Below are 13,801 nucleotides of genomic sequence, written 5' to 3'. Positions count from 1 at the left end.
TTCTGCTGGATCGGTTGCTGTGGAATTCATGAATATTATCAGCATGTGCTGATATGAGGCTTATGATATAAATATGGATAGCAATATGGAAACACCACCCAGGTTCCACCTCTTTGGAGAGCATTATTAATGCATTCAGAGAAGCTATTACTGGATTTGCATGGGCTCTTGTGATGAGCCAAGAGGACCTGCAGATCCACTAATATGTGGAGGTTTATTGGTGCATTTCAAAGCTGTTTTGAAGTCGTCTGTTCTGTGATCTGAAGCTGGGATTTCTAGCTGTTTAATATCCCCCCACCAACAAACTTTAATAACTGCATGGCCCCACATAAGCACACCCAACACTTCAGCCCAGTCACACCAAACTCATTTAAAACACAGCATCCTTGAATAAATGCTTTTTTTTCCCCCCACACATCTACCTACACAGATTAATAACTTTAATATTTCCTCCTCTCTTAAAGCCAGTGGGAAATCACACCTCACCAGATGTTACTACGAAATCGATTTGGTGGTACATTTTTAATTATACCAGATTTGTCATTTCTTTTAATAACATGATGAAATGGCCTGGAGAACCGCTCCTCTATTATTGAAGCAGATAAATCACTAATATCTGTGTAACTTTAAATTACCTGTGCCACTCAGGGAAAAATGACAGTACGATTAGTAAACACGCCGAAAATATGAGAAATTCAAACCTAGAAGCAAATATTTACATGGTCATTTGGTCAAAGCTTCTGCCAGATTCCTAATTTTGGGGGATGCACTCATACACGGTTGCCCAGTTTGAATAAAATATTATTACATTATATTGGAAGCAATTTTTTTTTTTTTTTTTTACCTCTCCTCATGAAATTATTTTGACAATATAATTTATTCTTGGTAGATAAAGTGTATTCTCCAAACTTTAGTGACCAGTCTCTTCAAAACATATCACTGAAAATTAAACCACAATTGACCTTTATAATAGGAATAAAACAGAGAATGTGTCTGAATACAAAATGATTCAAACTTTATGGGCAACAGTGTGTATATGAATGATTTAGTCTTTTATGTTTGGGTCTCAACCCTGAATAAACCCTACTTGTAGATGCAACTATGTATTCAGGAGGTACACAGCAGTGTTTCTACTAGAGATCCCAAGGACTGGCACAACAATAAACTATAGATCGACTGTTGACCTGCAATTTCACACAATCAACCTCACCCTCAATTGAGCTTGGAGGACAAAATCCATGGTGAGTCAAGCAGTTAGCCAAAGAGAAGGCTGCTGTTCAGAAAAAGCTTTTCTGCTTAGCACAGAGACCTTTGATTACAGCCCAAGAGCAGGCTAATATAAACTCTTCTCCAATATATATTTTACCAACCTTCTCAAGGTAATCATGCCAATGAGGGGTCAGTGGAGAGGTCTGGCCGGCCCATTCCTTATTATTAAGATGTCTTAACTGCTCAGGGATGATGCCATTCTCTGAGGCATTTGGTACAAACCCAGAACCAAAGGAGAAATAATATTGTGTGCAGGGAAAAAGGCAATGTAAGGGCACAAGCAACATGAAATGGAGGGAAATGGGGAGACGTAAAAATGATGAAAAAGGGCAGAAGGTCAGCCGGAGCTGTGAATGTGGCATTTGAGGAGGCCCCCCTTCAGGCTTCAGTCATCTTCAGATGAAACTAATCTAACTGACATGAAAGACAGGCAGAAAGGACCGCCAATGTGCACGTGCATGGGCATGTGATATATATATTTTTTTTTTCCGTTGAATGCCTCTGTTATATACGATATGACATGATTGCATCTCTTACTCTGGCAGAATTGGTCTGAACACATGAACTCCATGCATCAAAAGATACGATGTGATAAAAAATTCATTAGGGAAAAGAATCTGATTTCCAACTGGAACGTTTCTTCTTTCATATAATAAAATTATATGGAAAAACACGGTATATGGCAATTTGGAATTCATTAATAACTAGACTCGGGTTCATATGCAAAGTTCTTGTTACTGTACATCTGAGATTGTGATGATTTGATTTGCCTTTATCATACAAAAACGTCTGGACACCAAAGAATGCATATATATATATATATCTCAACTGGCTCACAGAAAACGGAGTGCGGGCTATAAATAGTTGATGGCTGTTGAAACCAGACGAAAACGAACCAAATCAAGCGAAAATTTCACGGGAGGCGAAAAAGCGTGAGCTGAATGCGGCGAGGGAGACGCTCTCCAGAGGAAACGACACCTGTATTTGTAATAACTAAAGGCAGGAGCATATATTTCCAAACAGGATGCACCACACTGTGAAGAGATCAGGCAACACAGGCAACAACAACTTGGTATTTTATTTCATTTTTTTCTCCCCCCTGGATTGTGGACTTATTTGACTGTTATCGACGTATTGTTCTCAGCAGCTGATGCATTCGGACTCCAACAGAGAATAAACAGGCTACAGTACATCTCCTGGTAAAAAAAAATGAACTGCAAAGCTTTTCACCGCAGCAGCCTAAATAAAGACAAGAAGGGAGACGGTCGACAATCAGAAGCTCGCAGGAACTTCAACATCTGCAGTAAATCACGCTCTGAGAGTTCCTCCTCCGCCGAGCCAAATCTCAGTGGAGAAGTGCTCTGCCTACTCAAGACAACTCTGCTTGCTTTTCCATAGGAAGCCATTAACTGACAGTACATGGCTCGAGGTTATCCCCATGGGTGTATAAAAGCCTCTGGGATATACTGTGTCTGGCGGAGAGATGAAGAAAGCATGACGCTAAAGAGATTAGCTATTACATTGGGAATTTCTGTTAGAAGAATAAGGTTTTTAGAGACTATTGAGGGATACGCAGAAAGCCAAATAATACTATAGGAAAAAAGGAAAAAGGAAAAACGGCTCAGCAAACGGTCGGGTATCGCTTCAAAGAGGCTGGGAGGGTTAGCAAGTGTAAAAGTATAAGTGTAAAAAGCACATGTAATGACTGCATCACATGTTTCGCAGGCACTTTAAGACACCTTCAGCATCCACGATGAGTCCTGCTCAGACGAACCGCACTGCTAAATGAATATCTCAGCAAAGTGTTGCCCTAGATAGAAGGGAAAAAGCGCCCGCGCACACAGAAAAACGGGCACACATTGCCCCCCACGCTCGCAAACCGCACGTTCATCTGTGTCGGAATTTCACAGCGCCTCCGCAGAGCCACAGTCAACTCTCCTCTTCGCCGGTGAAGCCAAAGAGAAAGTGCTTGTTACTGTTAGATGTGTGTTTATAGGGTGGGGTGAGGAGGTGTTGTTGGTATGTATGGTTTATGCAGGCTTGTCTCCATGCGCCCCCTCCCTCCCTCCCTCCCTCCCTCGCTGCCTCGCTGCCTGCCTGGCTGTTCTGTTCTGGCATCCGTTCTGAAGCTCAGGACGACTCAAGGCGTCATCGTCAACACGTTTACTTTGCCACTGTTCCTGCTTGTCAGAGGGGCTTAAGCATTATTTGCAGCAAAGATAAGTAGGCCCCCTTCCTGCAGTTGCCTCACAGCACTTAAATGGTGGTGATTTTTGAAGAGACACATCACATTCCCCCACCTCCCTCCTCCCCCCTTCCCCCTCCAACCTGAACCTTCTAAACCCCCCCTCCCTCCTCTACCCCCACTCCTACTCCTCCAATCTCATCTGCTCTCGTGCACAATTGTAAGGCTGCTGCGAGGAGCTTTTCGTTTCTGCAATCACTTCACATTTGTTTCAGCGATTGATTTCCTGGCATGTGAGCGGAAGGAGAGAATGAGCGAGTGGGTAGGCAGCGAGGGAGGGAGGGAGGGAAGGACTGAGTGAGCGAAGGAGGGAGGGAGGGAGGAAACAGGGAAGTCAGAGGACGTGCAATGCCAGGCTCACATACTGTCACCATGACAACAGACATCACTTCACAGGAGCAGCACTTAGGATGCCTGTGTGGGCTGAAGTGACATAGTTGAAGGTTGGCATTAGCCTCTTGTGGGTGCCACAACGTACCAATCCTCTCTTGGTTTGCTTCTTTTTTTCTTTTCTTTTTTTTCTTTATTTCCTCTACAGTGCTGCTATGAGACGCCCTCTTGCTCTTGTCAGCTACCTATTGGGATTGCTGAGTGATTTGTACTTTGTGTGTAAATGCAGGTCCTGCCAGTTTGGCTTAACCAAGACAATTCAATTGAGTGAAATGCGTAAGGAAGACAGGAGGAGACATTCATATTCAATGAGCTCCTTTCATCATTTGCGTCACTTTGAAGCTGGCTAGCATGTATAATTCTCTGTGATTTGAAGTGATGCCAATCATGAGAATGATAGAACTCAAGATGCAGGAACACACACCATAGACGCCAAAAAATATCTGTAAGATATGAAGTAACTCTTCATGAGGGCATAGAAGTGATGTTTTTAACTGCAAGACTAATGCATGACTCATCAAATTCAAATGTGTGTATTAAAGGATTATGTAACACCAGCTCAATATGAATGAATGAACGATAAAGAAACCATTTACCATTTAATGAATCATATTTTTTTTTCTAAAAAGCACATATAACTCATGCATTCATTCACATGTCATCACATTAGCCTCAGGCTAAGGCAGGTAAAAGGACATAAGCTTCACAGAACATTGGATCAGCCTCTCTAAAAGCATAAATGCACCTGTTTCTTCTATTTATGCACAAATTAAAAACCTGACTAAAGGGATTTCGGTCTGCTCTTATCAGTGTGCAGCACGTATGGCTGCATGCCGCACTCGCTGCATCGCGCCTTGTTTATCGCTTCACGTACAGTATACAGTATTTACAAGCATGGCCAAACAGTAACGCACACCACAGGCATGACAGTATAATCAATGCATGAATATCTGCTGTATTTAAAAAAAAAAAAAAAAAGAAGAAGGAAGAAACAAACACATTCAAGAGGGAGTGAGATGAACCAATACCTGCAGCGTATGTGATGACATTTTAATGAATGTATGTCTTATCTGTGACTCAGTGCTTATAAATTGTGCAAAAAGTCTGAAACTGAACCATGGAGCCGAGCTCTGACTCATACGAGAGGATCATGCTGAAGCCTGGAAGGTTTGTGTGCTATTGTTTTAATCACAATTCCTCTGATTCTTATCTCAGAAACATTTAAGTCTTTGGTTTTGGTGCTATAGTAGAGATTAACTTCTGTTATACATTCTATGCATTTATAAAAGAAAACACCCAGCTAAAAGACTATAACTCCAATTCACTGTCAATAAGTATAGTTTTAAAGTACATTCATTTCTATGTAATGCTACTTTGTCTTTCTACGTCTCTCCACTCCACAGTGAAATACAGTACTTTACATTACATGTACATACTTGACAGCTATACCTAGCAGTTACCTTGCAAATTAAAGCCTCTGCACAGTGACACATTTTCCATTAGCACATGTAAGTGCTATAGAGGGCACTTGTTTTATAAGAGATTATTTGATATATTTTATGGCATTTCCTTTTTGTAGAACAGCACAGAAATGAAACGACAGAGAGAGACTATGACATGCAAAGCTATGCAGTGTCTGGAGATAAACCAGTTGAACCATGTTGCAATCACATGGTCAGCACCAAGAGCCCCGGGGGCCGACAGGAGCCTAGAGTAACATCCTTGTTACAGACATTTCATCTTTTTAAGTTGAACATTTTGTGATAGTCGGACTTTGATGTTCCAATATTCTGTCATCCTCAGGAAAAAAAACACTATCCTCCTGCTGATGTAACCAGGACATGAACCAAAAACAACCACAGGATATTACAGTTCCAGGTCAAGCTATAGGCCTTTTAGCAGCAGCAATTACAGACTGCATCCTCACTGAGGAAGGTAACCGAGCAACAACTCATCTTTCTTTTCAGGAACTGCCATCACTCGTAGTTACTTGCAATTACCTGTGTTCATCAAACCAAGTTAACAGGCCAAAACATCCTTTCAGAACTTTTCCAATTTCCCAATGGAAAGTGAAGCACATCGGAAGCCGATGGGAGTTTTATCCCGGGGATCTGCATGTGTCATGTGTGACAGCTGCAGCTGCACTAACGACCTGTTTGGCTTTCCAAACCAAGATACTGTAACTTTATCTCATTGGCTACGGGCCGTGTGTCTGTCGACATGAGGAAAGATAAAATCATTGCTGCTACACAACATAACATTAGCTTTACCAAGGTTGACATTTTGGATTTATATCTTGTTTTTAATGATCCACGTGATAAATTGTCACTTCATTAGAATGTCAGTAGAGGAAGGGAAAAGTATGAGATCTGGTTCAGTGCAGGCCTTCACTGCAGGTCAGAGACCATACTAGACTTCATTAAAAGTACAGAATTACTTTTGATTCAAACTAAACCAGGGCACAAGGCTGGTCTTGTCATGCACCAGAACAGGACTTAATGAATGAATGACTACAAGATCATTAGCAGCAGCTTTCTGTCCTCAGCACTGTACAGAGCAGGACAAGTAGCTCAGGGTTTGGGGATGTGGGCTTAACAGTTGAAGCAGCCAGCCAGGTTACAATAAGCTTCTTTGGTCCGCGGTGGGGATTTGGCCTTGAATGATCCGGAGGTAAATTGTGTTCCTGAACTCATCCAAATCCTCACAGCAGAAGGAGGAAAGTATTACAGCTGTTCATGGTGTGTGCAAAGTAGCCAAAGCTACATTATACTTTCTTTTTTTAAAGTTTTGAATGCAAATCAGCAGGAAAAATACCGCACTCTGTGAATATCCATACTGAAATATATCTTCTGTTTTTGCTTTCAGCAATTCATGAAATCCCTTTTCTTTGAAACATTTGGTTAAAATTTTAGTCTACTGATTATATCTGAAGGCAATGGCAGATTGAGAGACGTGATTTTAAAACATTACACAGAATTTTTGAACACCGTTATTGAAAGGCAGTTTTCCTCTCCTAAATGCATTAAAAGCACTTCAGATATTGGCACAAATGCAAATCAGTTTAGTAAATGTGGAGAGATACTAAAACTGTGGAGAGGAGTGAAAGTTGAGGAGGTTACCATGATTGGATTTGACTTGGCGTCACCACCACTTCAGTGTACTTTGGCAGCTGAGGTGGACAGCGCAAGGAACGACCGCAATGCTAAACCGACTGTAATAAATAACAAGACTTTACTCAACTTCTAAACTCCTGAGGACACTCACTCTGCACAGTTGGTGTGAGGATGGAGGTGACTATGCAACATATATCCCAGTAGTTTGAATGTAATCATTTATTTAATACAATACAATGTGTTTTTTCTCTGGTTTGTTTTGTATCATGGTTTTTAAGCACATCCTTGTCTTTTTGTGTTTTGTTAGGGTAGCTCAAAAACTATGATGTGCTCATATTTGAAACTGGATGCAGTTTTCACCAGAACCTAAATAAGAAAAAGGAAAAAACAATGCATAACAAAGAGGGAGGAAAATTGCTTTTTTTTTTTAAATGCAGGGGACATTGTGGTAGTTGACAACATTGTTAAAATCCTTTTTCCTGAACAACTCTAAAGCTTACAGCTCTACTTTCCATTCTGCCTACTGCCAGACTATACACAGCTGCATCTTTCAAAATAGCTAAAGGGGGCAGAGAGAGGGCAAATCCCAGAGTGGCACCCTTCCAGTGGAGAGTGCCACCCTGCCACACACCTCACAAAAAAAAAAAAAACATGGAAAATGTGACCCCCTGGCTTCACGGCGAAGCACCAAGTCACAGAAATAAAATTAAAGGGACGCCTCATTGATTTTTACACATAGGAGGAGCAGGACTCAGCCTGTGGCTCTGGAGATCCTACAGGAGTCTGACAGAACCATTTTGATCATTTCAAAGAGATGTCATTGGGAAAGTATCAAGTTTTCAGAGCTTGGACCACTTTTTATTAACCTCTATTGTTTAAATTTGGACCATTTTTCAATCAGCAAGACGTATAAACCAGAGATATGGCTGAACAGTGCATAATCTCAAAATGCACCAGTGCAACAGGCTACTAACATTAAAATAAATGGGCTGTTATCACAGGAGCAGAAGCACAGAGAGTGCGAGTCCATTTCTGATTTTATTGCTGTTTACACTATAGACTGTCATCTGACTGGCCACCGGTGAGCCGTTAGTAACCACAAATTAGGGTTTCTATCCACTGCCATGCTAGAAGGCTTTTAATTTGGAACAATTTCAGGAAGTGTTGAGTTGGTGTTAGCACACAAGGCAGAAGCAGAGCAAATGGAAGCAGATCAAAATGAGGCTTTGTGCTAAAACACAGACATGACTCATGACCAACTCTGTAGGGATTTGGAAATTAAAGGAATAGTTCACTCAAAATTGAAATTTCTCATTATCTACTCACCCTCATGTCGACTAAGGGCTGGTAGAAGTTTCAGAGTTATCCGTGGCTTCTCTTAGTCACAGGGGGTCTTGGCGTAGCAGTGCATGTCAATATAACGGTTGCAAATGGATACTAACTGTCTTCGTAACAAAAAGACACACCAAAAAACATCCAAATACCTCCATAGTGCTTGTATATAATGCCCGTCTTGTACTGAAGCCCCGAAATGCTAATCACATTGACGCCAGCGCAAATCGCGCGAGATTTGGACGACATGAGGGTGAGTAGATAATGAGTGCAATTTGAATTTTGGGTGAACTATTCTATACTATACTATACTATAAGTCCTTCTTCTAATAAAGACCAGGGACCTCCTGCCATCCAGTAAATAAAGACCCCAATCTTTATTTGGGGAAAGATCATAGTTAGAAACTATTTGTCTCAGACAATGTTCACACCAAATCAATTTGAAAGAGCAACAGCCAATGGAAAAAGCCCAACACTCTGCCGACCAATGGTGCAACTCCATCACTCACTCAGTCACAGACTCTCTCCGTGGACCAACACTGGCTGGTCGTGGGTGGTCCAGGCAAAAACTGTCTCTCACAGGTCTGATGGCTTTAGGAACATATTGGTGGAATACCCCTTTAATTTGAGCCTGGAGAATATGCAGCAGAAGAAGCAGCTGTTTCACCTTAATCGCATTGTATTGGAGTATTAAAGGAAAATTGTCAAAGATTATCCAGTGAATACTGAGCACAGCGGGAGCGCTGCAGAGTCTAAGTTCAAACATTGTCTCTGCAGTGTATATTCAGTGCCGGTCTCAGAGGACTCGGTCCAAAGAGAACTGACATTCGGTATGATTAAATTGGTGCTATCTGAAGCCCCACCCAGGGGTACGTAGTAATCCCCAGCGTACACCGCACACTGTTCCACTGCAATGAATTACTTCTACCCAGCTGTATATCCTCATTTCCCTGTGATTGAAGCACATACACTGTAGACGTCCACTGGCTGTTCTCCGGGGGGGGACGGAGAGAGGGACAGACAGACAGGCGGAGGAGACAGACAGGCAGGGAGATAGGGGCTGAGAGTGGGAGGGAGGAGAAGAGATAGAGTTATCCGTGGTCTCATTACGGTGGGAAATGTGAGGGTCCCGATCCAAGGGAATGATGAAGGACTCTGTGGAGGAGGCCTCTGAGAACCAACAAAGACGGCTTTAGTTTCACTGGCAGAATGAATTTGCATAGCTTAGAAGCCAAAGCGTCTGAACCGGGGCTCATGAAAAGAAACCCAAGCAATTGCTTGGACTTCAATGCAAACGAGAGGGAGAAAGAGACAGACAGACAGAGACAGAGAGAGAGAGAGAGTGAGAGAAGTGGGCTGGGAGAAAAAGCAGTAGGAACTTTCTCTCTTCAGCAGCATAACACAAAACGAGATCAGGAACATCTGCACATCCCATGGAGGTTGTCTCCGACTGACTTTGATGCAAAGAGAACATACTGAAGGCGGTACATCTCCAGATAAAGTAACAAGCAGAAAAGCATTTCCATGCTATCATACGAGTCATGTTCCATTGTAGCCATTTGATATTATCATTGAGAGCAGATTAGCTGTCAGCCACATTACAGAAGAAATGCCACTTGAGGATGATTAGCAGGTTTGTGGGTGTGTGTCATCATGGGACTTCTCCATTGGCTGTTGATGGAGGAGCAGCTTCTGGGCTGCTGGAGCTCTGTCAGGCAACACGGGGATGAGCACAGGTTGAGATAATAGAGCAGTCTCATGGGGAAGGATGTGTGTGTGTGTGTGGATAGCAAGAGGATACACTCTCAGGAAAGAAAGGAAAACAGAGGAAGAGATGGGGAGGATGAGAGAGAGGGAAGGAGAGGGAGTGCAGCAGATGTTGTACTTTAGTGGTGTCTCTCTTTTTCACTCCTGTGGCCTGGAGTCATGGAGCGATGACTAACCTTCATCAATCCTCTTTAATGACCCTGGCAGCACCACTTAACACACTAGTATGTGATTTCTTCATTAGCACATTATGATTCCACCATTTAGTCAGCAGCCATGACGTATACTGATGCTCGGCGATAAAAAAATAATCACGAAAGTCTCATTTTCGCAAACCGCCTCATTCATCTGCTGTTGGCTTTGAATGCAGAAGGAGGAGATGATGGGATGTGGTAGTTGTGGATGGTTCGTACTGGAAAGAATACTGTAGGACCATCACCCACAATGTGACACTGTAGTTTCTAAACTAGTGTATGCTAGTGCAGTGGCCTCCATAAACCCTGTAGTGCAGTGATTTTCAACCTTGGGGTCGCCTTGAATTCAAATGGGGTCGCCTGAAATTGATTTAAAAAATCACTGATATTTCTTTTTTAACTAATTATTATTCATTTTAAAGTTATGATTAAAAATACCACACACAATCTTAAACAACTGTGTTTTATACTTTCACTTTCACTTCATTCTCGAATATAAATCGAGTTCAAATAAAATGCAGCTATATATAAAATATAAAAATATCTAAGCTGGTGCATCTTGGTTGACGGCCACAATCACGTGATTGCCAGAAATTTGTGATGTCAAAATGGGGTCACGAGCCAAAAAAGGTTGGGAACCACTGCTATAGTGAAACTACCACCAGCAGCACTACCATGTTATCCAATCACAGCCTTCGTTTTACTCAGTCAAACACTCACTGCTTTTCATGTTGTGGTGCACACTACTCCATTCCCTGACACACACACACACACCCGCTCCCCTTTCATGTGTCAAAACCATCAGTGAATACAATGGGAAAGGACACACAGCGCATGCTAATGTTTTGCCACCATCAATAATAAATGTTGACTTTTGAACCTTGCCATTTTCATTCACACCACCTGTCTGCACTATGCTTCACACATACAGCAAGGTATTATGAAGGAATTTACCAACAGCGTAAATGGATATAAGTTTAATCCTATAAACATCTCTGCACTGTATCCATCCACCTACACCTGTTAGTCCCCGTCTCCTGCTACTGGGCCAAAATATACAGCAGTAGCAAATCCCTACTGAAGCACATTTATGGGTGAATCACAACAGTGATGGAAAGAAATGGGGTGACAATACACTGGGGAGTTTTAAAGCTGCACAACAAACATTCATCCCCACACACACACACACATTATGCACAAACACACAGAGTTAAATACTCAAACACTTCCATCTGTTACATCTCCCTGTCCCTTCTGCTGCCACTGCTGCTTTAAGCCTACCAGTCCACACACACACACACACACCACTATGGCAACAACCACATTGGAAATCATGGGATATGATTCCTCCTAATGAGCTTGCATCTTGGTCTGCAGGCTGGCGCTGCAGCGTGGACATCCTGCTCACACCGAGAGTCCGAGCGAGGCTTTGATCTGACATTCATGTGATCAGCTCTGATGGGTAACGTCACGGCTGTCTCCCTCGCACATATAACTGCATATATATATTAATATGTATATCTTGCAGAGACCGATTTTTTTCTTTACAGATACAGATATTGAATCAAGCAAAGGCAGTGATTCCTTAAGACATCAATGTTTGATGAGAGACTATGTCCTCAGGCTTAACAGCGTAACATGGAGGGATCCACTAAGTCCCACCAACAGCAACCTACCTACGTACAAACCTCACACACGCCTGATGAGTGCAGAGAGATCTGAAGTGTAGCTGACTCATTTCTATACGTTTCAATGTGAAATGTCTGAAATGCAACAGGTGTCAGAGCAAGGGGGGCTGGGGGGAGATGCGGCGATATGAATAATTGTGCACATACATGAGCAGTCCCAGCTGCCCTGACGTGTGCTGTGATTTACAATCTTATTCACCTCCTCCCCGCACAGCAAAGCGAAGGGATAGATCAAAAAAATGGTGCATCATTGGTCAGGTGCAGCACCATGGTTGTTCCTGTCATGCTCACAGTACCTTTTTATTGCTACATCATCTCTGCACACATACACATTTATATATATTATAATATACACACACAGGCGGGCGGGCTCGCACCTTAGCGACAAAGATCTTTTTAGTGCTCGGCAACAGGCTCAGAAACACACCAACCATCCCACATCTCAACTTGACCTGGCGTTCTCCCAGCCCCAGCCTCCGCTTCGGTCGGTCAGAGAGCCGCTGTCACTGGCGGCAGGTCATGGGGCTGTGACGCTTCAAGGTTTCCTCCCCCGTCCCCAATGTTAGTGCACATGAATCATTATTTCCTCACAGTGTTACTGCTGCTGCTGCCGCCACGGCCGCCGCCGCCACTGCTGCTGCTGCTGCTGCTGGGAGGATGACGACTCATATGAGACATCATCTGTACCACTGGTTGCACAAGCATACAGGGTAAGAGAGAGAAATGAGTGTGTGTGTATGTGTGTGTGTGTGTGTGTGTGTGTGGGAGGGAGAGACTGAGGAAGATTCAGACAGACATAGGGAAGAGGGTAGATCAACCACATCACCATCACTCATGACTGTGCATACTAAATGTCACTGCTGAGCGGACTATACTGTGCTTGTGGTGACATTCAAAAGAAAAAAAAAGAAAAAAAAAAAGACATGTGGCCTAATGTATAAGGCAAGTGCCATGCCGACATTTTATGATGATGATTAACAAATTAGATGTAGGTGAGCAGGTCTGGTGGGGGCTGCAGGCTTCCAGACACATCCACCAGGTTCAAGTGTAATTATCTATGAATGTACCTTTACTAAATTTAGCCTCCTCTCCGACCATCCTGAGTGATGGATTGGATGAGAAAAGGGGGGGCTGTGCATGATTGGCTACACGCGCGGTTTGCTGTATAACCTCAGGCTTTTCTCAGAACATTTGGAGCCTCTCACTCAGACATGACATTCAGACCTGGTCTGTCAGCCTTGTCACACTTGAGGATCCCCCCCCCCCCCCCCCATCCCATCCTTTCTTTTAATCACAGGATCCTGCGATTTATTTAAAAAGAAAAACAAGGAATAAGTGCTGATTTATAAGCGGCTGGTGTTTTACAAGGTCATGATCACATTTGGTTTGGAGGAGAGAAGCAAACTGCACACACTCACCATACACTCCTTGGCAACGGATGCCCTCCACGACCAGCGCCAGCAGCCCCAAAACACAGATAATTAGATCCATCCCTTCACGTTAATCTCTGCATATCCAGCTCTTCAATGGCAAGAAGTCCTCGGTCTCCCGGGGAGGTGGACTAACTGAGGCGCATAGACAGCGGCGCCGCTCCGATCCACACGTCGAATTGATTAAAGTCTCGGTCGTATAGGAGCTACTGTAAAGGTATTTGTGGGCGCAGGGAGGAAGGAAGGAAGGAAGGAAGGGAGGGAAGGAGGGAGGGAGGGGGGCAAACGGACTCAGGTAGGGGTGGGTTTGGGTTTGATGTCCACTGCCATGAAGTCACACACCAAAAAAAAAAAAAGAAGAGGAGAGAAGAAG

At 43.1% G+C, this 13,801-nt stretch overlaps 1 protein-coding gene across 1 annotated transcript in view; it reads right to left on the bottom strand.

The window, feature by feature from the left end:
* LOC311007603 (MAM domain-containing glycosylphosphatidylinositol anchor protein 2) overlaps nucleotides 1-13,515 on the bottom strand; it is a gene marked incomplete at its 3' end in the record, with an annotated part of 194,251 nt that extends 180,736 nt beyond the window's left edge. Inside the window, exon 1 of the mRNA XM_084000852.1 lies at nucleotides 13,417-13,515. Coding sequence (XP_083856978.1) covers nucleotides 13,417-13,489 — 73 coding nt within the window. The 5' untranslated portion in view covers nucleotides 13,490-13,515. The remainder of the gene's footprint in view (nucleotides 1-13,416) is intronic.
* Nucleotides 13,516-13,801: the final 286 nt, after the last annotated feature.

Source organism: Trachurus trachurus (genome assembly GCF_905171665.1).
Source record: "Trachurus trachurus genome assembly, chromosome: 24".
Lineage (NCBI taxonomy): Eukaryota > Metazoa > Chordata > Actinopteri > Carangiformes > Carangidae > Trachurus > Trachurus trachurus.
Note: the sequence above shows the minus strand (reverse complement) of the source record. Positions and strands in the feature narration are given on the sequence as shown.